At 61.6% G+C, this 23,591-nt stretch overlaps 2 protein-coding genes across 5 annotated transcripts; both read left to right on the top strand.

Annotated features, from left to right (window-relative positions):
* The first annotated feature begins 2,072 nt into the window (after nt 1–2,072).
* Nucleotides 2,073–18,954, top strand: PPP1R16A (protein phosphatase 1 regulatory subunit 16A). Of its 4 annotated transcripts, none has more exons than XM_090283185.1 (12): nt 2,073–2,187; nt 6,736–6,864; nt 9,491–9,598; nt 13,652–14,716; nt 15,795–16,080; nt 16,962–17,065; nt 17,130–17,254; nt 17,343–17,468; nt 17,551–17,626; nt 17,705–17,834; nt 17,995–18,161; nt 18,364–18,954. In XM_090283185.1, exons 4-12 carry the CDS (start codon nt 14,458–14,460, stop codon nt 18,738–18,740), a joined length of 1,650 nt encoding a protein of 549 aa, XP_090139311.1. In that variant the 5' UTR covers nt 2,073–2,187; nt 6,736–6,864; nt 9,491–9,598; nt 13,652–14,457; the 3' UTR covers nt 18,741–18,954. The 4 variants fall into 4 exon arrangements, with proteins under 4 accessions (XP_090139311.1, XP_090139310.1, XP_090139312.1 ...); XM_090283187.1 differs by lacking the exon at nt 9,491–9,598 and having other exon boundaries at nt 2,074–2,187; nt 15,795–15,865; nt 15,935–16,080; XM_090283184.1 differs by lacking the exon at nt 9,491–9,598.
* Nucleotides 18,955–19,751: 797 nt separating this feature from the next.
* On the top strand, nt 19,752–23,561 carry GPT (glutamic--pyruvic transaminase). Its single transcript, XM_090283209.1, has 12 exons — nt 19,752–19,876; nt 20,923–21,088; nt 21,208–21,297; nt 21,395–21,503; nt 21,645–21,778; nt 21,925–22,168; nt 22,262–22,341; nt 22,418–22,554; nt 22,645–22,819; nt 22,915–23,070; nt 23,166–23,278; nt 23,353–23,561. The coding sequence occupies exons 2-12, from the start codon at nt 20,927–20,929 to the stop codon at nt 23,441–23,443; spliced, it is 1,491 nt and encodes a 496-aa protein (XP_090139335.1). The 5' UTR covers nt 19,752–19,876; nt 20,923–20,926; the 3' UTR covers nt 23,444–23,561.
* Nucleotides 23,562–23,591: the final 30 nt, after the last annotated feature.

Genomic DNA, 23,591 nt, shown 5'->3' with positions numbered 1-23,591 from the left:
AGCTCCATGGGTCACAGTCCCTGTCTAGGAGTCTTTGAGTACCACCTGGCTTCTCTCAGGGTGGGAGTGAGTACAGCTGTGTCGTGTGTGGGTGCACAAGGAAGGGCTTCCCAGGCAGTCACAAGGCCCTGCGGCTCAGTCTAGAAGTGATTTTCTACACTTGTCATGTCACGGCACACTTAAACTAATTACTAAAATTCTGTGGCACACCAAAAAAAGTATTTTTGCCAATCTAACAAAAAGTCTAATTTTGATTCATTCACGCCAAACAGCTGTTGTTGTGCTGGTTGTTGTCATTTTTTAAATTTGACAATCTAAGGGAAAGAGGTCAGTGCCCCTGACTGAATAGTCGGGTATTGCACGTTTTAAATTTTTTGGTAGCACACTGGATGAAAATCGGTGGTCTAGGAGGGAGATGCTCTCCAGGCTGGTGGGGGCTGGCCTGAATGAAGGAGGCGCACCACCCTAGGAGAGGCAGTGGAGGCTCAGGATGAGGAAGCCCAAGGCACCCCTTGCAAAGGCCTGGCCCTCTCTGAGGGCTTTGCAGGTATAGGACCTGATCCAAAGGTGCGGTCCTAGCAAATGCCTCTGGCAGCTCCCCAGACTCACCAGTCCTCCTAACTCCCAAACTCCCTTCTGTCCCCTCACCTTGTCTTCCCAGGCTGTCTGCTCTGTTCTCGGCCTTTCAAGTCAGTCAAGGCCTGTGCTCTGTACTCTGCTTCAAAGCCCAGGTTTGCACCCCCCAGCCTCCACACACACGCACACACTGGGCAGGTTTGTCCAAAGGAATGTTACTGGCAGTGGTGGCTGGTGCTGGTGCCAGGGCCCCCAGACCCCAGGGAAGCCACAGGAGCAGAGACACACTTTATATTAGTTTATTCCAAGAATCCAGCTTTTCTTGTATTGTCCCTGCCTTTATACCCTTGAAGTGTTGAAAATCTGTAGCATACAGTGGGTGCCTGACTCATGGTAAGGCACCAAGGGAAGGGCTGAGCAGTGGGTTCACTGGAGGAAGCCTGGGCTGAGATGGATGGTGCATGGGGCAGGAGGGGGGTGGTTTGCCACACTGTTCCCACGACCTCAGACCCTCCCTTCCCTTCGTACTTCACCTGACACCTGGCTGCTTCTGAACTTGTCACTTTCTCAACTGCTTTCTATTTCCAGGGCTCTAGTTGAAGGGTTTCTTGTGTCTCACCAGGCTGGTGGTACCTATGGCCTCCTAGCCCCACTCTGTTGCAAACAATAAGCCTTTTTCTCCTCTACATCTTTTTTTTTAAAGACATTTATTTATTTATTTAGAGAGAAAGGGAGAGAGGGAGAATTGGTTCCCTCTCCTCTCCTCTGACCCCAGTCAGGAACCTGGACCACAACCCAGGCATGTGCCCTGTTCAGGAATGGAACCTGGTTCTGGTTTTCAGGACATGCCCAAACCACTGAGCCACATCAGCCAGGGCTCCTCCCTGTTTTAAGTCACCAGCTTTCCTCCAATGATCCTCCCTTGCTTCCAGGATAAAGCCCAGCTTGTGCTCTGACCAGTCATCTCTGACCACACTCCCCCCGCCTAAACCTTCATCCCACTGCCTCTCATGGCCCCAGTGCACTGGATCCTTGCACCTCTGCACAAGCTGTCCCCTCCATGTGTGAGGTCTCTGCTTTATCAGCTGAACCCTGACGCTTCCTTAAAAGCCCAACCTAGTCCTGGCCGGGTGCTCAGTTGGTTATAGCGTTGTTTCCAGAGGTTGCGGACTGGATCCCCTCCAGGCCGATCCTGGTCAGGGCACAGGCGAGAATCAAGCAATGAATGCCTAAGTGTGTGGAGCAACAAATCGACGTTTCTTCTCTCTAAAATCAATACGTAAAAATAAAAAGCCCGGCTTAAGTGGATGACCACCCTCCTGGGAGCTTCCTAACTACTTGCCCTTGCCGCCCCATCCTGGCACGTCCACTCAGAGGATGTCCCTGCCACCAAGTCTCCCAGGCCACGCTCCGCACCGCACCACGTGATCCGGGCAGGCCCCGCCTTCGGCTCCCACGGGGCGCCGCGGCTTCCGGCTCTGCGCTGCGCGAGCCGGAAGTGTAGCGTTGCCATGGCGAGGGCGCGGCGCCGGGCCCGCCCCTGCGGCGCCCGGAGGAACGCGGGGCTGACTGACCCGTGGACCGCATTCGGTCCACTGCGCGAGGCGGAAAGTGAGGCTCGGACTTCCGGGGTCCCCGGGGGAGAGAAGGCCGGGTCCCCGGGGAGAGGGGAGGCCGGGCCCCCGGGATGGGGAGGGGAGGGGAGGCTGAGCTGAGCTGAGGAAAAGCGGCGGAGGAGGCCGGCAGGAGCGTCCCCAGGCCCTGCTGAGGCGCTGGCCGCTCCGGCCGGGGAAGGAGTGCGCTTCTGTGGCGTGGTCCCCTGGCTGTCCTGGAGCAGGGGCTGAGGTGGCCGTGCGGTTCCTTTCCGTGGCTGCGGAGGGGGAGGCGCCCCCGGAGGGCTGCCTGCCTTTTCTCCCTGGACCCGCCGCTTGGGCTGGCATAGGGCACCGCGCTGCTGTTATCTCTGCCTTCGTGCCCTGGGGGCTCCCCTGACGGCTGGGGTTCCCGGAGAGGAGCGGGCGGAGGCCTCCCTGGCTCGGCCGCCAGGCCCACTTCAGGTGGCTGCCTGTCGGGCTGATGCGGGGCTGCCGTCGTGCAGGTGCCGGCCCCGTCGCCTGTCCCCCCACCGCGGCCCCTGCCCGTGGCCGTGGCGAGCCGTGGTCAGTGACGCTGCGCGGGGCGGCCTTTCCCTGGGTCTGAAAGGGCAGGTTGAAGTGTGTGGTCACCTTTATTGGGAAGCGCGAACTCTTTTCCCAAAGGCCCCCGCATGCGTTTGACACCTGGGTCGTTGCGTCTTCTCGGAGGCACCGCCGTCCTGGCTGAGTGGGGCGCGGGGTGGCTCCTTGGCCTTCAGCCTGCGTTTCCTAACGGTGAACGGCGTCGAGCCTTTTTTCATGAGCTTCCTTTCTTGGCCATTCCTACGTCTTCTGTTCAAGTCTTTCGCCCATAAAAATGGGGCGGTTTGTCTTAAGAGCTTTGTGTCTTTAGGGTGCCGGTCCTCGGCCAGTGTGTCCTTGCCGGCGGCGCTGGCCTCGTCGCGTTGTGCCAGTGTCTTCAACGGTCGACACTGTTAGTTTTGATGAAGCCCAGTTTGACAGCTTTTCCTGTACGGGTCGTGCTTGCTTTCACGGAAGACCGTCCTCTCTCCGCTGTATTACCCAACAGCTTGGGTGAAAATCAGCGGAGTCCATGAGTGGGCCCGTTTCTGGATTCTGGATTTTACTCGTTGACCTTGTGCTGTTGCCCCGCAGATTTGATTGTGGTAGCGCTGAAGTCTCGAGATCAAGTACCGCAAATTCTCCACCTTGGCTTCCACCTTCACGTGATTTTGGCTCCTCAGGATACAGTGTGGTTCTTCACACACTTAGCGTTAGCGCGTGACTTTCTCCAGAGAGGCCTACTAGGATTTTGATTGGGATTGTATTAATGCTGTAGCTCTATCTGGGGAGAATTGACATTGTAACAATATAGAACATGCTATATCTCTATATACATCTTCCTTTAATGAGGTCTCTGTACTGTGGCTGTGTAACAAGTGACTAAAATAGAATCGCTGTGCGTCAGGAATTCAGAAATGGCTTAGTTGGCTGGTCCTGGCTCCAGGTCTCTTACGGCTGCAGTTTGGGTCCCCAGCCAGGTTTGTATCACCTGACGGCCAGACAGAAGGCTGGAGGAGCTGCTTACAAAGGGGCTCCCTCACGTGGCTGTTGGCCGAGACACACGCCTCACCTGCGGGCCCCTCGAACGGCTCTCAGTCTTACAGCCCCTCCAGAAGAGACCCCGCAAGGGCTGCTGCATTGTCTCTTAGGACCTGGCCTCTGAGGTCAGGCATCGTCCTTTCTGCTTTGCTGTTGTTAGAATTAAGTCACTATGTCCAACCCATACTCAAGGGGAAGAGGTGTCAAAGTATTTCAGGCTTTGGGGTACTAATTTTGTAAGTGACACTTAACAGTTTATATTTTCCAAGTACAGAGGCATACAGTTGATTTGATACACTGTCCTTCTGTCCTGCAACCTTGCTGCTACTTGTTTTAGTAGCCCTCTTATAGATCCCTGGGGTTTTCTACACGTCTCCTTCTGGCCTTCTGCAGCTAAAGAGTTTTGCATCATCTTCCCCAGATTTTATTTATTTATTTTGAGAGAGAGGGGAAGGGAGGGGGAGGGAGAAAGAGGGAGAGAAACATCAGTGTGTGGTTGCCTCTTGCACACCCCCAACTGGGGACCTGGCCCGCAACCCAGACCTGTGCCCTGACTGGGAATCGAACCGGGGTGCCTTTGCTTCGCAGGCCAGTGCTGAGTCCACTGAGCCACACCAGCCAGGACGTCTGCAGGCTTTTTATTTCTTACCTTAGTGCACTGCCTGGGACCTCTAGCATAATGTCACCAGCCTCCCTCAAGGACCTTCCCTTGCCTTGGGCTCGGCGCTACGCAGGGTTATTGATCCCTCCAGACTCCCAGGGCTGGCGTCTGGAAGTGCATTCTGATGCTGAGCCAGGTGAGGATACATGACAGCTGATCCCCCCATTCTGCTGCTGGGAAGTTGCTGGTGGTTCCCCATGGCCAGCGAGGTCAGGTGCTCGCAAGACATCGGGGCCTCTGGTCTGGGTGTGCACTCCTGCTGCTGTGACCCAGTGCCGCTGGGAGCCTCAGGGAGTTGCACGTCTATGATCTGAACGAAAGCTGGCACTTCAAGTGCCCAGCCCAGGCCGCAGTTGGCCAGCTGTCCTGGGAATGCCCTTTAAAGCAACGGCCCAGAACAGGCTCAGTGTGGGAACCCACTACGTTTCTGTTGGGGGCAGTGCCTGGAGTGGGATGGCTGGTGGGGGGGCGGGTGTTCCACAGACACCCCCACGTGGCCCAAGATGGTCACATGCTCTGACTCCCCTGACACTTGGTCTCTGTGCGGGTGGGTGTGTCCTTGAATGTGTTGGGTTTCGTGTTTTCCTGATGACTAATGGCATGGGCACCTTTCTGTGTGTTTACTGATGGGAAGTGGCTATTGAAATGTGTGGCCCGTTGTCCTGTTTGGTAGGAGTTTTTTTGTTTTGTTTTGTTTTTAATCCTCACCTGAGGATATGTTCATGGATTTTAGAAAGGGGAAGGGAGAGGGAGAGAGAATCTTCAATGTGAAAGAGAAACATCAGTTGGTGGCCTCCATTGCACACCGCCACAGGGATGGAACCTTTTGGTGTTTGGGGTGACACACCAACCAACTGACCCACCTGGCCAGGGCTTTTTTTTGGTCTTTTTCTCTTTTTTTGCTTTTTAGTTCTTTTTATATTGCCAGTTTCTTTTCATACTCTGTGACTTGCTTTTTCAGTTCACTCATTTTATTTTGAAATTTTATTTTGAGATTGTTGTAGATACACATACAGTTGTAAGAAACAGTTCAGAGAGAATCCTCCTGCCTTCCCAGTCCCCCAAAGGCACATAAGTGTGCTGCAGAGCCTCACCTGGGACACTGACCTTGACCCTTTCACCAGCTTTACGTGCCCACGTGTGAGTGCGCGAATGTGTGTTCCTTCTGTGCAGCCTTATCACAGCTACAGACGTGTGGCCACCCCCACCCCAGGTCTGGTCATTCGGAGGGTCCTTTGACTGCACTCAGCAGATATGGCTGTTGGTGATGAGCCAGCACCCTGGGGACCCCCAAGCTGTGCGCCCATGTCGGTTCTGTGGCATCGGTGTTCCCGTGAGAGATAGCTGTTCCCAGTTTGAGGCTATTGTGAATCAAGTTGCTATGAAATCCACATACAGGTTTTCATGTGAAGTTAAATTTTCGTTTCTCTGGGATAAGTGCCCAAAAGCACAGCTGCTTGGTCATGTGTGGTAAGCAAAGGTTTAGTTTTTTATTTTTTAAATAGATTGAACTAGCCAGTTCCAAAGCAAAATTCTTTTTTTTTTTTTTTTAAAGATTCTATTTATTTTTAGAGAGAGGGAAAGGGAGGGAAAAAGACAGGGAGACAAACATCCGTGTGTGGTTGCCTCTCACATGCCCCCGACCAGGGACCTGGCCTGTAACCCAGGCGTGTGCCCTGACTGGGAATCAAACTGATGACCTTTCAATTCACAGGCTGGCGCTCAGTCCACTGAGCTGCACCAGCCAGGGCCAAGGCATGTTTAGTTTTCTGAGAGAAACTTCCAAACTCTTTTCCAGAATGGCCGTACCAGCAGCACAGTGGGTGGCCCCTTGCTTCACTCTGGCATTCTCGGGGTGTGGGGGGCCCCATGCGGCCGTCACCTGCATGTCCCTGAGGGTAAAGCCGCCAGGGTCTCACCTTGTCTCCTTGTCAGTGAAGTGCCCGGTCAGATCTTTTGCGCATTTTCTAATTGGAGTGTTCTTTTGTTTTTTGTTTTTGGCTGAGTTTTGGGAGTCCTTTGTGCTTGCTGGACAGAAGTCCTTTGTTGGGCCTGTGGTTTGCGAGTATGTTCTCCAGTCAAGAGCTTGTCTTCTTAGCCTCATCACAGGGTCCTCAGCAGAGCCATCTTTAGTTTCAGGGCGTCCAGTGGGTCCTGGGCTGAGCTCGCTTCTGGTGTCGCCTCTGTGAACGGTGTGACGCTTTTACGCTGCGATGTGCTAGTCCCTGCGTCCTGGCGAGCGTACGGCTGTGCTGTCCGGCTGGCCCAGTGTCATTACTGAAAAGACTCCTCTGCCCGCAGGGTCGGAGCTGGCTGTCCGCGCAGGTCTGCATTGGTTCTGGGAGTCTGCGCTCTGCCACGGGGCTAGTTCTCGCCTGTGCCTCAGTGCCTTACTGACCGAACGTTATAATAAGCCTGGAAACTAACTGTGTAAGTACCTGTCCGTTTTTAGGATAGCCCTGACTATTGACTTTTTGCATATCATACAAAACAGAGAACTCGTTTGAAGAGAGAAACGTGTTAGAGAATTAGAGTCTGTGATAAAACTACAGGGGTTTGGGTTGTGAGTGTGTTGAGTCTGAGGTGAACTTGGGGGAAGTGGCATCTTTGTGATGCAGAGTCTTTTGACCATTCGTGTGGGAGCCCTGCGTCCACGTGAGGAGCCCGGCGTCGGCGTGGGGAGCCCAGCGTCAGCATGGGGAGCCCGGCATTGGCATGGGGAGCCCTGCATCTGAGTGGGGAGCCCTGCATCCGCGTGGGGAGCCCGGCGTCGGCGTGGGGAGCCCGGCGTCGGCATGGGGAGCCCTGCATCCGCGTGAGGAGCCTGGTGTCGGCGTGGGGAGCCCGGCGTCAGCATGGGGAGCCCGGCATTGGCGTGGGGAGCCCAGTGTCGGCGTGGGGGGCCCTGCATCCGCGTGGGGAGCCCTGCGTCCGCGTGGGGAGCCCAGTGTTGGTGTGGGGAGCCCTGCATCCGCGTGGGGAGCCCTGCGTCCGCGTGAGGAGCCCGGCGTCGGCGTGGGGAGCCCAGCGCGGGCCTGGCTCGCTCTCGCCCCTGGTTTCCTGTGCAGGTGCTGCTTGCCCTTTGTTGCAGTGGCTCCGAGGTGCTGAGTCTTTGGGCATATGCTGGTGTCATCATAATGTCTTTTTCTGGTTGTCGCTGCTGTTTACAAATGCAATTGATTCTGCCCCTTAATGCTGAGTCTGCTGATGCTGCTCTTGGTCACTTCCAGTAGCTTTTCTGTAACATCTTTCCTGCTTGTATTGCACACTGGGCGTTGCCTGTGAGTGATGAGTTGTCTCTGCCCTTCCTGTACTGGCTGGACCTTCAGTTCAGTGGGATCAGAACTAGTGGTTGCGGAGGCCCCATCTCATGCAGCGGGCGCAGTGTGGGCAGTGGGTGCTGCGGCTCGTGTCCGCGTGCACTCGGAGTGGGGCTGCAGTGGTGAGGGCCGGGGGCTTGAGGGGAGAAACAGCCCCCAGAGAAGGCGGAAAGGGAGCAGGGTTGGGGAGAGCCGGTTCCATGGGACAGCGAAGGCCCTGAGGGACAGGGCTGAGCTGAGGACTCCAGGGCAGGGCTTCAGGAGTGGGGAGCGGGCCAGGAGCCCCTGCTTTGCGCTGCTGCCCCGAGCCCCTCTTGCCTCCATCCTGGCTCGGCCCGGTGCTCAGGAGGCAGGACCGCTCCCTTCAGGGGCACCGCGGCTGAGTCCAGTCCTCTTCTACTCCCTTGCCTCTTTTTTCGAAGATTAAAAAGCATACATATATTTTATTTATTTGCTTATTTACTAGAGAGAGGGGAAGGGAGGGAAAAAGAGAGGGAGAGGAACATCCATGTGAGAGAGAAATAGTGATCAGTTGCCTCTCATAGGTGCCGGACCAGGGACCGAACCTGCAGCCCAGGCAGGTACCCTGACCTGGAGTCACCAGCGATGTGTCGCCTTGTGGGATGCTGCCTAACACACTGAGCCATGCCAGTGGGCCAGGGCTTCCCTTTTTCTCTAAAAAGACAAAACAGTTGGTTTCCTTCTGAGAAAGATGGCCTGTGCAGGTAACCCTGCAGGGCCACACCTTGAGATAGTGTGTGGGGTCTGAGGCCTGGTGCACTTCTGTGGGTGCTCAGGGCACCCGCCAGAACTGGCACACTGGTGTCTGGTCCAGCCCTGAGTGGCCCCAAGTGTGTCCCCTCCTAATGTGCGTGTGCTCACTGCAGGGAGGTGTGTGTTGGGTGTTTTTGATGTGATCTGTGTCCTTTGTCCTGGGAGCTTCCTTGCTCTTTGCCCGCTGTGCTGCAGCCCCTGATGGCTGGTCTGTGACCACGTTGCCATGTTTATCGTAAATGTGTCTACCCAGGTGATTACCTGTCTCTGAGTTTGTAGCTTTTTTTAACTAAAGAGAAAGTTTATTTAGAAAGACATAGAGGTGGAAGTAAGTGGTAGAAGAAATGGGCTCTGGAAACAAGTTACGGAGGCAGAAGAAGGGTCATTGGAGCTCAGGTGAGAAAAGGGTGAAGGAAACGTCCTGGGTGGGAGAAGAAGGGGAACAGGGTGGGGGCATACTCCCTGGAGGGCAGGCCCTGGAGGTTGGGTTTGCTTTTCTCCGGGCAGACGTTTTGAACATCTAGTGTAATCGGATTAATCAGTTTTCTTTTCTGTTTCTGGGTTTTGTGAGGCTTAGAAAGGCTCTCTGTCCCTTGCTCGTTCCCCTCCCATCTGTGGTTTCATTGTTCCTTACTGACGTGTCTGTGAGGAGAGGGGGCCCTCTGCCGTGGCCCAGGTGCCGCCCCCTGCCGCGGACACTCGGGCCTTCCTCGCGCCCCTGCTGACCGCTCTCCCCGGGGCTTCCCGGCCCCTCGCTCTGCCCGCGCTCGGCCCTCCTCAGGGCCCTTCTTGCCTCCCTGGGCTGCCCCTGTGGTCCTTACCTCGCGTCCGGCAGCCTCCCTGCCCTCGCTTGTTGCTCTGCCCTTTGCTGCCCACACCTGCAGGGTGGGTGTGCTGGTTCCAGTGTCTCCTGTGAGGTCCCCCCACCCTGGATCTGATGACATTGTTCATTTGTCTGAAAGCCTCTGGCTGCCGCGGCTTGTTGGGCAGAGGCCAACACCTTGGCCAGGGACAGAAGACGGAGTGTCCTGTATAGCCCTGCCCTCCCGGCCCGACCTGATACCCGACAGGTATGTGCACCTGCGCTTCCCAAAACAGTGCTGGGTGCTGTTCTGAAGGTCAGCGTCCCACGGCTACAAGCCCCACAACCGAAACGGTGCAGAGCACACACCCTGTCCGCCTGCCACTCCTGTCACCACTGTCGGTCACGGCTCGTGTTTCTTACTCTGATGTTAATCTAACATTGTTGTTTTATAACTTTTTACATAAAAGGTGACATAGCATACACAGATTTTATACCTTTTCTTCTCACTGAACAAACACCATTTCTCGGTGACCTCTGGGCAGTGCACAAGAAGCGCCTTTGTACCCCGCCGTCCGGGGCTTATTTAATCTGGCTCCTTTGATAGGCTGGGAGGTCATTGCCACCCTTTTATCCTAAAGGTGCTGCAGTGAGGGGCCTGATGATAGTGTTGTGGGATTAGCTTCTAGAACATTCCAGAACAAGCCTTTTGGGAGCAGGTGAGTGCCTGGGGGTGGCTGCTCTGCACTCACAGGCTGCACCCCCAGATTTCCTCTTCTTTTGGTCTCCATGCCGTTGTGAGGAGCCAGCCACCTGCCTCACTGCCCTTGCCGGTTGCATGTCCTCAGTCCCCACGTGCCGCTGGCTCTCCACACTGCTGCTCTCAAGCTCGCGCAGAGGCCTGTCTCAAACACCACTGGGCTCCTTCCTCCTCCTCAGATGTCCAGGCCCACAGGCCCACTCTGTGGCCACCCCTCGACCTCTGCCCACCCAGTGGACCTCATGGAAGGCAGGGCCTGTCCTTGTTGCCTCCTGTCCCCTGTCCTTACTCCCAGAGCAGAGCCAGGTAGAGCAGGGCATTGGGGACCGCAGCTTGCAGCCTGGTCAGGTGGCCATCAGGAAGCACGCCCCGCCTCCTGCTCTGGGGGCCCGGCCCCTCATCACAGCCTGGTGCTAATGGACTACATCTCAGGCTCCAGGCCCCTGGCTGCTCCTTGGGGTGGCGTGAGCCACAGGGCACCTCAGCTGCTCCTCCATGGCACAGAGTGCACCTGCCTGGCACCGGCCCCTCACACCGACTGAAGGCCCCTCTTCCAGGCACCGGCATGAGGCTGACGAGACGGACTGGGAGTCTGCCCTCAGTACGCTTGTCCCTGAGTGGAAGGGACAGGCCAGGACACACAGGGCCCTCAGTGTCTGGCCTCTGCCTGCTTGGAAAGCCGCCGTGCTGTAGGTGCTGGGGCCTGGTGCCCTGGTGATGCTCTGCACCCCCCTGGAGGCCCTGCTGCCCCCAGAGTTGAGGATGGTGGTCCCAGCCCCATGTCCTCTGCCCCTGCATGACTGGTGACCCTGCCTTGCCCAGGGCAGCGTCGGGGGCCTGGTGAACAAGACGCAGCCTCTTGCGGGGACACAGAGATGCCGCATCTGCAGAATGATACCACGCCTCGCTTTTCCTGGAGCCGGGCGTCTGCAGAGCTTCCCCTGTTTTGCTGCTACTGTTAATGCCGCAGACACAGCCAGCTCTGCTGGTGGCGGGTGTGGAAACCCTCTCCCATAAGCAGACAAATATGAGCCCCCACCCCCGCCGGCTGGGGAGGGGGCCAGAGCCTTGCGGCCGGGGCTCTGCTCTCCCAGCACTGCTCTGAGGTCCAGCCCTCCAGGCCATGGCCTCTGCTAGTGGGAAGTGGGCGTGGGAGGCAGTGTGGTACAGCGGTTACCAGGGGGACTGCATTGAGGCCTAGCCTCAGCTTCCCCATGGGGAAGATGGGGAGGTCCAGCTAAGACACTTCCTGGGTGGAGTCTGGGTCCCAGGGCCTCCTGTCCCAAAGGCCAGCTATCTGGTGGTGCTCTGGCAGTCCTGGGGACGGCCCAGGGGTGCAGCTGAGGGAGTGGGGCCGTGGCTACTGTCCCTCCAGGAGGCTCCTCCCACCTGGCTCCACACTCCCTCACAGCCAGGTCATAGAGCTGAGAACTGGGAAAAGCCACCCAGATAATTCTGTGTGACACCCAGGGAAGCTTGAGGAGGGTCCATAGACAGCGGGAGCTGCCCTGCTGAGCCCCCCTTGGCCTGGGTGTGGTGTGGGGGCCACTCGGTGGGGCCCTGCTGAGCTAGCCTGTCCTCCCTGGACCGTGGCTGGAGGTGGAGGCTGAATGCGGCTTGGGGAGGCACAGTAGGTGGGGTTCAGGGGCGCACGCTGGGGGAACCGGGCCCTGGGCATATGGTGCCCCCTCAATGGAGGTGGTCCTGGGATGGGGCACCCACTGCAGTGGGGTCCTGGGGTCACCTGCAGGCTGCCCTCAGGCAGCTTCTAGCAAGGAGTTTGGCTAAAGGGGCTCAGAGAGGGGCCCTGTGGTGTCAGTGAGGTGGGCCCCCCAGAGCTGAGGGCACAGGGCCTGTGAGCTGCGCCCTTCCCTTGCCCAGCAGCGGGCGGTGGGGTGGGGGCAGGGGCTGTCCAGAACCTGTTCTGTGAGGACTTGCCACAGGTGGCCTGCATGTGAGGAAGCCAAAGGCAGCATGTGCCCCGTATGAAAAGCTAGTTGCTATTTTAGGTGATTTTCTGTAGGACGTGGGTATCAGAATCCCTTTTCTTGTATAAAACGATGACATCTCCTAAGTTTTGTTCAGCGTAACAAGATCAGGCAGTGGCTCTGACGTTGGCTCCCACCTTGGAGAACTGAAGTCGACCCCCAGGCCTCCACGCTGCTGGGGAGCCTTGGCCCACGGGGTTGGCATTCTCTGCAGGTCCTGTCCCCCACCGTGGCTGAGGACTGCAGGCTGGGCAGAGGGCTGCATGCCCTGCCCCTTGCTCCGATCTCCTGGGGTAGGCTGTGTGGGTCTGCTTCCAGCCCAGAGGCTGACAGCAGAGGTGAAAGTCCCACCTTGAAGCCATGGGGGTTGGGGGGGAGGCATGAGAAGAGCTGTGAGTGGCTGGCAGGGGATTCTTGTGGGGGGTGAGAGCTCTGCTGGGTCTCCAGTGTGGGCTCAGGAGCGGGCAGGATGCCTGCAGGACCTGGTCTCCAGCCTCTCACTTTGGGGGGGCTGTGTCCCAGAGGGCAAGGGTAGGTTGGGGGCCCAGGCAGGGAGTCTGGACAGTTCCCCTGGTCTGTAGAGGTGCAGCCTGGAGAGCTCTTTGCTGGGCCCTGCTGGGCATGTTCTCAAGGAGCCACCAAGGCCTGGCTTGTGGTGGCTGGAGCGTGGGCAAGGCCGAGGGCAGGCCGGTCCCGTACAGGGTGAGGCTTCAGGTGCACGGGAGGATCTGCAGCGGGAGGGACAGCTCCCTTCTGGAAAGAAGTGGGCACTCACTGGGTGTCCTCAATGCAAGTCTGGCCAGTGGAGGCTGCATTGGTATTAAGACACCCACAAGGCCTGGCCGAGGGAGGACGAGGGCTCCTGGTGCGCTGCAGGCGAGCGCCTCTGGATGGAATGCAGCCAGGGCTGTGACCACACCAGGGGTACTGGGCAGGGCGGGCCACGGCGGGTTCTACGTGGCTGTGCCCCAGCCAAACTCCCGCCTGGCTTGATACTACAGATCCCAAACCTGGCAGGTGACCCAGCCCGTGTCCACGTGATAGGGACTTACGTTACAGCCCAGCATGGCTGGCCATTGACTGGCCAGGGCATTCACTGGACTGGGCTGGGGACCTGGGCAGGAAGAGGCCTAGATGATGGCCAGCGAGGAACTGGGTGGCTGTTGGTCAGAACGGGCTGTGGCCCTCCTCAGCCTGTGGTGCAGGAGGTGGGCCCTTTCCCTGGGACAGTCCCTGGAGAGCCCAAGGAGAAGGCAACCTTGCCTGGCCCAACCTGGGGGCAGACCCTGGAGCCTTGGGAAACTGCAGAGAACAGCTCCCCGGAGCAGGTGCCTGGCTCTGGAGGGCAGCCTCCATCTGCCATCTCAGCCCTTCCTGGAAACTCAGTGTGGGTCGGAACAGGGCAGAGCAAGCCCCTCACCCCTGCCAGGACTGTTGCCTAGCAAGGCTTATTGTGGGCACCAGGGAGGGGGGGCCTCACACAGGGCAGGGCCTTGATCTCACCTGCCAGCCACTGGGAGCCCAGCCAGCCCCGCCCGGACCCAGCCTCCATGGGCTTCCTCTTCCTCCTCAGGTGCCTGGAGCCACCTGCTGCTGCAGCCTGATCACCCACCCAGGACTCCCACCATGAGGACGCCCTCCTGAGGACAGCTGCCAGACCTGCCGTGTGCTCCGTGCCCTGGCTGCTCAGAGCCCCACCCCCGGGCACTGGGTCTGGGACCCTAGGACCCTCAGCACACACCCTGCTCCAGTCTGTGTGTGGCCACTGAGCCCGCCCTCCTGCCACACCTCCTCATCGGCGCCTGTGCGCTGACCCTGGGAGACAGACAAGAAGGCAGAGGACAGGAAGGACCAGCCCATGGCTGCTTCCAGGCCCCACCCAGGCTCCTGAGGCCTGGAAGGAGAGGGGGCTTCTAGGACTCCCAGGGGCCTCTCTGCCCATTGCCCTGCCCTCCCTTCCCCTTCAGCGAAGTGCCAGAAACCTGCAACTCTTATCGGGGCGATCAGCTGCAGACCCTGGACTACAGCGGACAGGCCCCGCTGCTTCCTCGGGCTCTGCACCCTGACCCCAGGAGGGAGGGAGGGAGGCCCTGCCCTTGAGCGGCCAGGCTGCCAGGGCTCCTGAGAGGTGGCTGCCTGTGCCCTCCCTTGCTGCCCTTTCTGCCAGGATCCTGTGCCCCTTGGGCTGCCTGGCCCTGGGCCTGGTCACGGAGTGGCACCTCCTGATCCAGCCTTGCCAGGGGCAGAGGGCACCAAGCCTTGAGGGGATGCCCCCGAGGGTGCCAGTCCAGCTGGCTGCCCCGCCCCTCAGGCCCAGCCTGGCCCCCTCGTTCCCCCATCTGGTGCCCCGAGCAGCCCCCCTGGCTGGCAGCCCTCACCATGGCCGAGCACCTGGAACTGCTGGCAGAGATGCCCACGGTGGGCAGGATGAGCACGCAGGAGCGGCTGAAGCACGCCCAGAAGCGCCGTGCCCAGCAGGTGAAGATGTGGGCCCAGGCTGAAAAGGAGGCCCAGGGTAGAAAGGGACACAGGGAGCGGCCACGGAAGGAGGCGGCTGTCCGCAGGCCGCAGAAGCGGGTCCTCTTCCCTCCCAGCATCACCCTTCTTGAGGCCGCTGCCCGAAATGACCTGGAAGAAGGTGAGTGTGGCTGACCCTGGGGTAGTGCATGGCTGTAGCCTTATCCTTGTCCTCCTGGTACAGTCCTCGTGAGACCTGCCAAGGGCACAGCTGCATCTTAAGGGGCTCAGGGTCTGGCCCAGCTGTGGGCTGCAGGTGATGGGGCAGCATGCAGGGTCCCTATTGCAGGGGCAAGGCCGAGGCGGCAGTGGGGTGGGCTTCCAGGAGCCCGGAGTGCCCAGGGCTTGGCTCCAGTGGGCTGCCCAGTGTTCCTGTCTCGTGGTGCTGGAGAGTCCCATGGGGAGCAGGGCCCCCCTGTTCCTTCTTGTGCCCCACGTGCTCACAGCCCCTCTGCCTGCCCAGAGGCTCCTGGGGGTTCTTCTTCCCTCCCTCCAGGGTGGGGGCCCCTGCCGCAGAGGCTGGGGTACAGAAGGCCCAAGGCAGGGGAAGTGGACAGGGTGTGGTGGGTGTGCCCCAGGGACCTGCGGACAGGAGGGTGCATCCTTGTGCTGCCTGCCAGGCTCTGACAGGGAGGTCCAGGATATGAGGGTGAGAGCCTGGGCCCAAGGTGGGACCTCTGAGGAGGAGGGAGGGTGGGACCAGCTCTGCTCTTGGGGAGACCCCGGAGGAGCAGCCCAGGTGCCTCAGACCCACACTCCAGGCCACAGCAGGGCAGGGAGCCATGGTGTGGGGATGGGGCTGCAGGTGCCAGGGGAGGGCGGGTATGGTGGTGAGTGGTCTGCAGGGGGGCGTGGCTTGAGGTAGTGGGGGGCGGGTGCCAGCACCCAGGCCAGAGGGGCATAGTCTGGAGCCCCGTGGGGCTGCTCTCATACAAGAGGGGACCTTCTGGGAGCCTGAGGGCTGGAGAGCTGGGACTTGGCGGTGGGGGTGGCCTGGAGGCAGAGGGCTGCTCTGTGAGGCCTGCCGGGGCAGAGGGTCTCCTGCCACCTGCACTGCCACCTTCTCATCCTCCTCTGCTCCCCAGCTGCAGCACAGCAGTCAGTCCCGGTCCCTGCAAGTCTGGGCCCTGGCTGGGACAGCGCTGGCCCAGGGCAGGGCCTTGTTCCCGCGCCCTAAGCACGCCTCCCCCTTCTTGCAGTCCGCCAGTTCCTTGAGAGCGGGGTAAGCCCTGACCTGGCCAATGAGGACGGTCTCACAGCCCTGCACCAGGTCAGCGCAGGGGGCGGGGCAGGAGGGGAGGCCGCCAGCGGGCCGGTGCTCAGGCTGCATGCTTTGCAGAGCTGCATTGACGACTTCCGGGAGATGGTGCAGCAACTCCTTGAGGCTGGGGCCACGGTCAACGCCTGTGACAGTGAGTGCTGGACACCCCTGCATGCTGCAGCCACCTGTGGCCACCTGCACCTGGTGGAGCTGCTCGTTGCCCGGTAGGGCCTGGGGGGAGCAGGCGTGGCCAGTGGGCATCTGTGTCGGGGTGGAGCAGGGCAGGCAGTCCATCCTGAGATGCAGCCAGGCGTCTCGTCCACAGGGAGCACGCCTTGCCTCTCATTCCCACCTCCCTTTGCGCACCGCCTGCACCCTGGCAGGGAGAACTGGGCCTGGGCAGGGGCCCCGCACACTCAGGACAGTGTGGCTGTCTGCCCACCTGGCTGCTTACCTGGGGGTGTCCTGCCAGGTGCCATTATGAGTTTGGGAACGACTTAAGGGTAGCTCTCGACCTCCAGCTTTGGCCTGGCCTCCCAGCCTCCCCAGGGTCTGTACAGAGAAATGCATTCTGGTTAGTAATAAGGGTGGAACTGACAAGGAGGGAGTGGGTATGCAGACACAGGTGGGGCCTTTAATAATGAGGAGGTGAACAGGATGGCCGCTGCCTTCACCAGGATCCAGGAGCCCCCTGCCATGGCCCCTCAACTCTGACCCCTCTAGAAGGGTAGATGGTTAGGTGCTCAGACCACCTGTGGATCCATCAAGGCACTGGTGGGGTGTGTGCCTGGGAGGCGGGGTGGGGGGGTGGTCAGGCTCTGAGCTCTGGGGCTGTCTTGGTGCCTGGATTCTCCTCACTGGGTCCCTGGGGCCTCCCGAGTTCGGGCTCCCCCTCCTGGCAGGTGGGCCCGCTGTGCATGTCTGTGAGGGCTGAGTGGGTCCAGGAACCTGCACACACAGGGAGGCTGCAGGGCATCTGCCTGCCCCGGGACAGGACCCAAGGCCGAGGGGCAGCCTCTCCCAGCAGCATCTGGGGGCTGGGGGCCGCCCTGGGGGAGAAGTTAAAAGGGGTCCTGTGGCCACGCCCCATCCATCTTCACTGCAGTGGCGCTGACCTCTTGGCGGTCAACACTGATGGGAACATGCCCTACGACCTGTGTGAGGACGAGCAGACGCTGGACTGCCTCGAGACGGCCATGGCTGACCGTGGTGAGTGAGACCCCCCGGGGCTGGGCTGGGCCGGGGTGCCAGCTCTGAGCCTGTTGCCCCGCAGGCATCACCCAGGACAGCATCGAGGCGGCCCGGGCCTTGCCGGAGCTGCACATGCTGGAGGACATCCAGAGCCTGCTGCAGACAGGGGCTGACCTGAACGCCCCTGGAGACCACGGGGCCACACTGGTGAGGGCGTGGCTGGGGGGCGCAGGTGGAGGGGCTGCTGGTGGAGGGACGTGGGCTGGGGACTCAGGGCTGGGTGGTCTGCCTGCAGCTACACGTGGCTGCTGCCAACGGTTTCAGCGAGGCAGCCACCCTGCTGCTGGAACACCAGGCCAGCCTGAGCGCCAAGGACCGCGACGGCTGGGAGCCGCTGCACGCTGCGGCCTACTGGGGCCAGGTGAGTGTGGGGCTGGGGCAGTTGGGGTGCAGAGGGCCTGCAGCTCTGGAGCCTTCAGCAGCCTGGCCTCGCCGGTCCACAGGTGCACCTGGTGGAGCTGCTGGTGGCACATGGCGCCGATCTCAACGGGAAGTCCCTGATGGAAGAGACGCCTCTTGGTGAGCTGGGGGCTCCTTCCTCCTGGTCCAGGTGACTAGGGGGAGGGCCCGCCTGAGCCTCCGCCCACCCCTCCTCAGACCTGTGTGGGGACGAGGAAGTCCGGGCCAAGCTGCTGGAGCTGAAGCACAAGCACGACGCCCTGCTGCGCGCCCAAGGTCACCCGCGCTCCCTGCTGCGCAGACGCACCTCCAGTGCCGGCAGCCGGGGGTGAGCACGCCTCTCCGGGGCCCCGCCCCCGCCCCAAGGCAGCGCACAGGTCTTTGCCCCTGCTGGCATCAGCTGGCGACCTGTGTGCCAGCTGGAGCCTGGGGCAGAGTCCACAGGAGGGCGGTGTCCTCCCCCCACCCTGACCCTGCCCTCTCCCCAGGAAGGTGGTGAGGCGGGTGAGTCTGACCCAGCGCACCAGCCTGTATCGTAAGGAGCATGCCCAGGAGGCCATTGTGTGGCAACAGCCACCTCCCACCAGCCCAGAGCCTCCTGAGGAGGATGAGGACGGCCAGACAGACACTGAGCTCAGGCCACCACCCCCCGAGGTGAGCCCTCTGTGTGGGGCAGGCCTTGACCCCAGGAGCCAGTGGGATCAGTCACCTCACAACCACACCCCAACCCTGTCCGGCATCGGCTGCTGCCTTTCCCCTTGTGCCCGCCTCTTGACCACCACGCAGGGGGGCCCCAAGGCCAGGTGAGGCCAGACAGGGCCCTGCTTAATGGCCTCTGGGTCCTACACTCCCCTCACAGGAGGACTCCGAGGTGTCCAGGCCGCACAACGGCCGAGTGGGGGGCCCCTCAGGACGGCACCTGTACTCCAAGCGGCTAGACCGGAGTGTATCCTACCAGCTGAGCCCCCTGGAGAGCACGGCCCCCGACACCCTGGGCCGGGCCAAGGCGCACCACACCCTGGCGGAGCTCAAGCGCCAGCGAGCAGCTGCTAAACTGCAGCGCTCCGTGCCCGATGGGCCTGTGGCCCCTGGGTCTGGTCTGCCTGCTGACATGGAGATGCCCCCGCCCCCCGAGTGTGGCTCCAGGGCTGGAGGAGACCCGCCTCTGCTGAGGCTCACAGCCCCCTCCGAGGAGGCCTCCGTGGAGAAGAGGCCATGCTGCCTGCTTATGTGAGGGGCTGGCGCTTGGTGCCGAGGGCCCTGCGCTGGAGACCCCGGTCTGTGCCCTGCGGGCGGGCATCAGTGCATTTCCCCCCCCAGCTCCCCCCCGCCCAGGACTCCGCCTCCTCACTCGAGAACAGACCTGGGGCAGAAGCCATATCTGGGGGGCACCTGGCTTCAGAGACCTTGTTTCACTCGGTGACTCCTGATAAAAAGCCCTTCTGCCACCTGCCTTGTTGTGTCTCAGCTGGGCCACCGTCCTCATGATGGGGACCTGCTTTGTTGCTGGGCCTGGGTGCGCCGTCCCTGTGAGCACCCGTCTGGGGCCTGTAGGTGCACGCTCGGGCGGCTGTGGTGGCCCAGCCCCTGCGTGGGAGTGAGGCCTGCGGCCGCTGGGCAAAGAGCCTGGTCCTCACTGCAGCCGCCTTGCCAGCCTCCCACAGCCGCCTGAGACGCTGCTTTCCTGAGGGGACAGGGAGCTTGGGAAGGCCCCTCCTTGGAGGCCAGAGGAGCAGAGATCCCAGTTTGGGAAGGGAGGGGCCAGGGCCCAATGTATTGTGTAAGGCTAGAGTCAGAAACCTGGGTGGGAGGCAGGGCAGGTCCCCTGCTCCTGGCATGTAGCCTGATCCGTGGCCTAGCTGCCAGCTTTTCCCTGGGCTGGCAGAGGGGGCCTGCAGTTGGCCCCTTGGGCTCTGAGCTGGCCGGGCACGGTGTGTTGGGGTGACAGGGGCCCCTTAGGGGCCTTGCGCGGGAGGGCTGATGGCACTGCCAGCTCATCTGTCCATGGAGGGCAGCTTTGCATAGCCACCAGCACTGGGCGGCATGGGGTCAGTCCCCTCCCCACTGGACAACAGCCTGGTTAGCGCAGTGTCGCCGGGCCAGCCCTTCCCGAGCACCTGTGGTGGGAGGGTTGTCCACCTGGGGGAGGGGCAGGGGGAGGCTGCTGGTTAAATTTAGTCTGGGGGCCAGTGCGGCTGCCCAAGGTCCACCTGCTACATAGGCTGCTACTTGGGCCCTGCTGCCAGGGGGTGGGCGGGGCTGGCTCCGCCTGGGGCTGGGCCCATATTAACCTGCACTCTGGCCTGGGGGCCAGAGGGAGAGGCCTGCGTGCCCGGAGGCTGAAGTGGCAGCAGAGAAGAAAGGTGCAAGGTGAGAGCTGGGCCTGGGCCTGGGCCCCTGTGTCCTCTACAGGCGCCACGGCTGCCCTCCGGCCTGATCAGCCGCCCACAGCCCGGCCCCGAGGACAGGCTCCCTGACCCTCAGCTCAGCCACAGGTGCCACAGCCAGCGGCCACCCCTGGGCAGGGCCTGTGGAGGTGGGGCCCTGAGGGCCTATCGCTGCTCACTTCCCACTCCCCACCCGTCAGCAGCAGCCCAGAAGCAGAGCTGAGGTCACCCTGCCTGTGGTGTGGCCCTGAGGGCAGCCCCAGGCTGGCCTGGTGAAAGGGCACCGGAGCAGAGCAGCCGGCCAAGGGCGCTTCTGCAACACCCCCATCCAGAGACTCGCCTCCCAGTGCTGACAGCGACCAGGTTCTGACCACAGGGCTCTTGTAGCCCCTGGTCATGGCCACCAGCACAGGAGGGGCCAGATGGAACCCCCTGTCTGAGCACCTCACTCCCCTCCCCCGACACCCCCGGATTCCTGAGGTCTGGCTCAGTTACCCAGGAGACAGGCCTGCTGAACTAGGCAAAGATGGGGGCCCAGAAAGGGCTAGGCCTCTTCGGAGCCCTGCTGCGGTAAATCTCCATTCTTCCCTCAGGGGTCAGCCCTGCCCTGCTCTGCCAACCCCCTTGGGGCACTCAACCCACCTCCCCTCCCCCAGACCCAGCTCCTCAGAGCTCCCTGAACCGTCTGTCCCTACCCCCCATGTGGGTCTCCTGGTCCCCTGTCATTGGGACAGGGCACTGGGCCGATCCCCAAGCCCCGCCTGCTCCTCACCCACTCCCTAGGCTCCCTGGGGCAGCGCTGTGCCCAGATGGGTAGGGCGGGGCCCTGTGGCCCCAGCTCCTCCTTCAGCCTTCCCTGCCCCTTTCAGTGGGGCCAGCAGGCTGCGGTGAAGAGGGTGCCCTCTTCCCTGAGCCCCCTGCCCAGGCTCCCCCTTACCAGTCCTGGCCTACTGAGCAGGTATAGTTTCCCTCATCCCAACTTCTGGGTCCTACTGCCTCCTGAGCCTCCTTCCTGCCTGATCTGAACAGGGTCATGGCCTTGAGGGCAGGTGACCACAGCCAGGCTGCAATGAACGGGTTGAAGGAAAAGGTGTTGACGCTGGACACCATGAACCCCTGTGTTAAGAGGGTGGAATATGCTGTCCGAGGCCCCATTGTGCTTCGTGCCCTGGAGCTGGAGCAGGAGCTGCGCCAGGTACGGCCCTGGACCCCACCCCTGCTCTCTGGCTGCACCTGAGCTGTCCAGTCACATGGGACGAGGGCTTTCGGGGGTGATAAGGCCCATCCTCACTGTCCCTGCCTCTGTCCTTCCAGGGTGTGAAGAAGCCCTTCACTGAGGTCGTCCGCGCCAACATTGGGGACGCACATGCCATGGGGCAGAAGCCTATTACCTTCCTGCGCCAGGTGAGGCTGGCACTGCCCTGGTGACCACCCCTCCTGCTGCCTCCACCTGCCCCCCTGTCAGTTCATATGCCCTGGACTCAGCACCTGCTCCTTCCAGGTCCTGGCCCTCTGCGTCCACCCAGATCTCCTGAACAGCCCCGACTTCCCCGAAGATGCCAAGAGAAGGGCCGAGAGCATCCTGCAGGCTTGCGGGGGCCACAGCCTAGGTAAGCACCAGTGCCAGGCCCCAGGGAGGAGCAGGGACCGGGGGAAGGATGTCCCAGGGGAGGGTGGACCCGCCCACTGGAAGGGGAGGGCCTTCTCCGGACCTTACGGATCCTCTGGGGTTCGGCCCGCCCCCGGTGCAGGGGCCTACAGCGTCAGCTCCGGCATCCAGGTGATCCGCGAGGATGTGGCGCGGTACATCCAGCGGCGCGACGGAGGTGTACCCGCGGACCCCAACAACATCTTCCTGTCCACGGGGGCCAGCGACGCCATCGTGGTAGGCCGGGGCCAGGACAGGAAGTCTCCGTGGCTCTGTGTGCGGCAGGCGGGCCAGGCTCTTGGCGCGGCGTGGGGTTGGGGTGGAAAAGACAGAAGTGTGCGGCCCCGGGCCCCGCCAATGCCGCCTTCCCACCCGGCCCGCAGACAGTGCTGAAGTTGCTGGTGTCCGGTGAGGGCCGCACGCGCACGGGCGTGCTCATCCCCATCCCTCAGTACCCGCTCTACTCAGCCGCGTTGGCCGAGCTCAGCGCCGTGCAGGTGGACTACTACCTGGACGAGGAGCGCGCCTGGGCGCTGGACGTGGGAGAGCTGCGGCGCGCGCTGCTCCAGGCGCGCGACCACTGCCGCCCCCGCGCGCTCTGCATTATCAACCCGGGCAACCCCACCGGTGAGCCGTCCGCCCTGCCTCTCTCCGTCCCGCCTCCCCGCCCCACCGCCCCGAGGACTCTCCGCTGACCCAGGACTTGCCGTGGCTCCCCAGGGCAGGTGCAGACCCGCGAGTGCATCGAGGCCGTCATCCGCTTCGCCTTCGAGGAGCGGCTCTTCTTGATGGCTGATGAGGTGCTGGCAGGGGCGCGTGCGGGGGGGTCGAAGGGCAGCAGCGGGCGCCCCCCAGTCACACCCGTCGCCTGTCCAGGTGTACCAGGACAACGTGTACGCTGAAGGCTCTCAGTTCCACTCGTTCAAGAAGGTGCTCATGGAGATGGGGCCTCCGTACGCGACGCAGCAGGAGCTTGCCTCCTTCCACTCAGTCTCCAAGGGCTACATGGGCGAGTGCGTGCGGGCCAGACGGGCGGGGGGGGCTCTCTGACCCCGGCCGGCCGCCTCTTCCGGCCCTGCCTGAACGCCCGTCCTCACTCCCAGGTGCGGGTTCCGCGGCGGCTACGTGGAGGTGGTGAACATGGATGCCGCGGTGCAGCAGCAGATGCAGAAGCTAATGAGCGTGCGGCTGTGCCCGCCCCTGCCGGGCCAGGTCCTGCTTGACATGGTGGTCAGCCCGCCTGCGCCCTCGGACCCCTCCTTCACGCAATTCCAGGCGGTGAGCAGGAGAGGGGTGTGGAGGGGTGGCTGGGGCAGTGAGTGCCCTGGGCCGCGAGGCACTTCTTCCCAGCCTGATGGACCCTCCCTCCGCAGGAGAGGCAGGCGGTGCTGGCTGAGCTGGCGGCCAAGGCCAGGCTCACCGAGGAGGTCTTCAACGAGGCTCCTGGCATCCGCTGCAACCCGGTGCAGGGTGCCATGTACTCCTTCCCGCGCATACAGCTGCCCCCGCGCGCAGTTCAGCGCGCTCAGGTGCTTTGCCCACCGGGCAGGGCAGGTCCGTGGGGAGGGCGGAGTCTGGGGCACCCGGCCCTGACCACCCCGACCGCCTCCGCCCCACACTCCAGGAGCTGGGCTTGGCTCCCGACATGTTCTTCTGCATGAGACTGCTGGAGGAGACTGGCATCTGCGTGGTGCCCGGCAGCGGCTTCGGGCAGCGGGAAGGCACCTATCACTTCCGGTGAGGCCCCGCTGCACAGCCCCTCCCCGTGGTCCTCACACCCTTGCCTTTCTCTTACCTTCTTCCCCTTTTAGGATGACCATCCTGCCCCCCATGGAGAAGCTGCGTCCCCTTTTGGAAAAGCTGAGCCAGTTCTACGCCAAGTTCACCCGCGAATACTCCTGAGTACTGCGGACCAGGCCTGGTGGCCCTGGACGGACAGTGCCCTGGGCTCTGAGGGTCTCACTCCTGGGGGGCGGGGCCCCTGCCCCTGCAGGCTTCTAATAAAGTTGTGCGAGTCTGACTGCTAGGCGGAGGTGTGTGTGCGCCTTCC

Source organism: Furipterus horrens, unplaced genomic scaffold (assembly GCF_987537825.1).
Source record: "Furipterus horrens unplaced genomic scaffold, mFurHor1.1.pri manual_scaffold_7, whole genome shotgun sequence".
Classification (NCBI taxonomy): Eukaryota; Metazoa; Chordata; class Mammalia; order Chiroptera; family Furipteridae; genus Furipterus; species Furipterus horrens.
The sequence above is the reverse complement of the archived record's forward strand: the minus strand, read 5'-3'. Positions and strand labels throughout refer to the sequence as shown.

Coding starts and splice junctions, on each gene's coding strand:
- GPT (XM_090283209.1), top strand. CDS start 20,927: ATGGCCTTGAGGGCAGGTGACCACAGCCAGGCTGCAATGAACGGGTTG. Junction 21,504..21,644: donor TTGCGGGGGCCACAGCCTAG/GTAAGCACCAGT, acceptor CCCCCGGTGCAG/GGGCCTACAGCGTCAGCTCC. Junction 23,071..23,165: donor GCGCAGTTCAGCGCGCTCAG/GTGCTTTGCCCA, acceptor CCCACACTCCAG/GAGCTGGGCTTGGCTCCCGA.
- PPP1R16A (XM_090283186.1), top strand. CDS start 14,458: ATGGCCGAGCACCTGGAACTGCTGGCAGAGATGCCCACGGTGGGCAGG. Junction 17,469..17,550: donor CTGCGGCCTACTGGGGCCAG/GTGAGTGTGGGG, acceptor GCCGGTCCACAG/GTGCACCTGGTGGAGCTGCT. Junction 17,835..17,994: donor TCCAGTGCCGGCAGCCGGGG/GTGAGCACGCCT, acceptor CCCTCTCCCCAG/GAAGGTGGTGAGGCGGGTGA.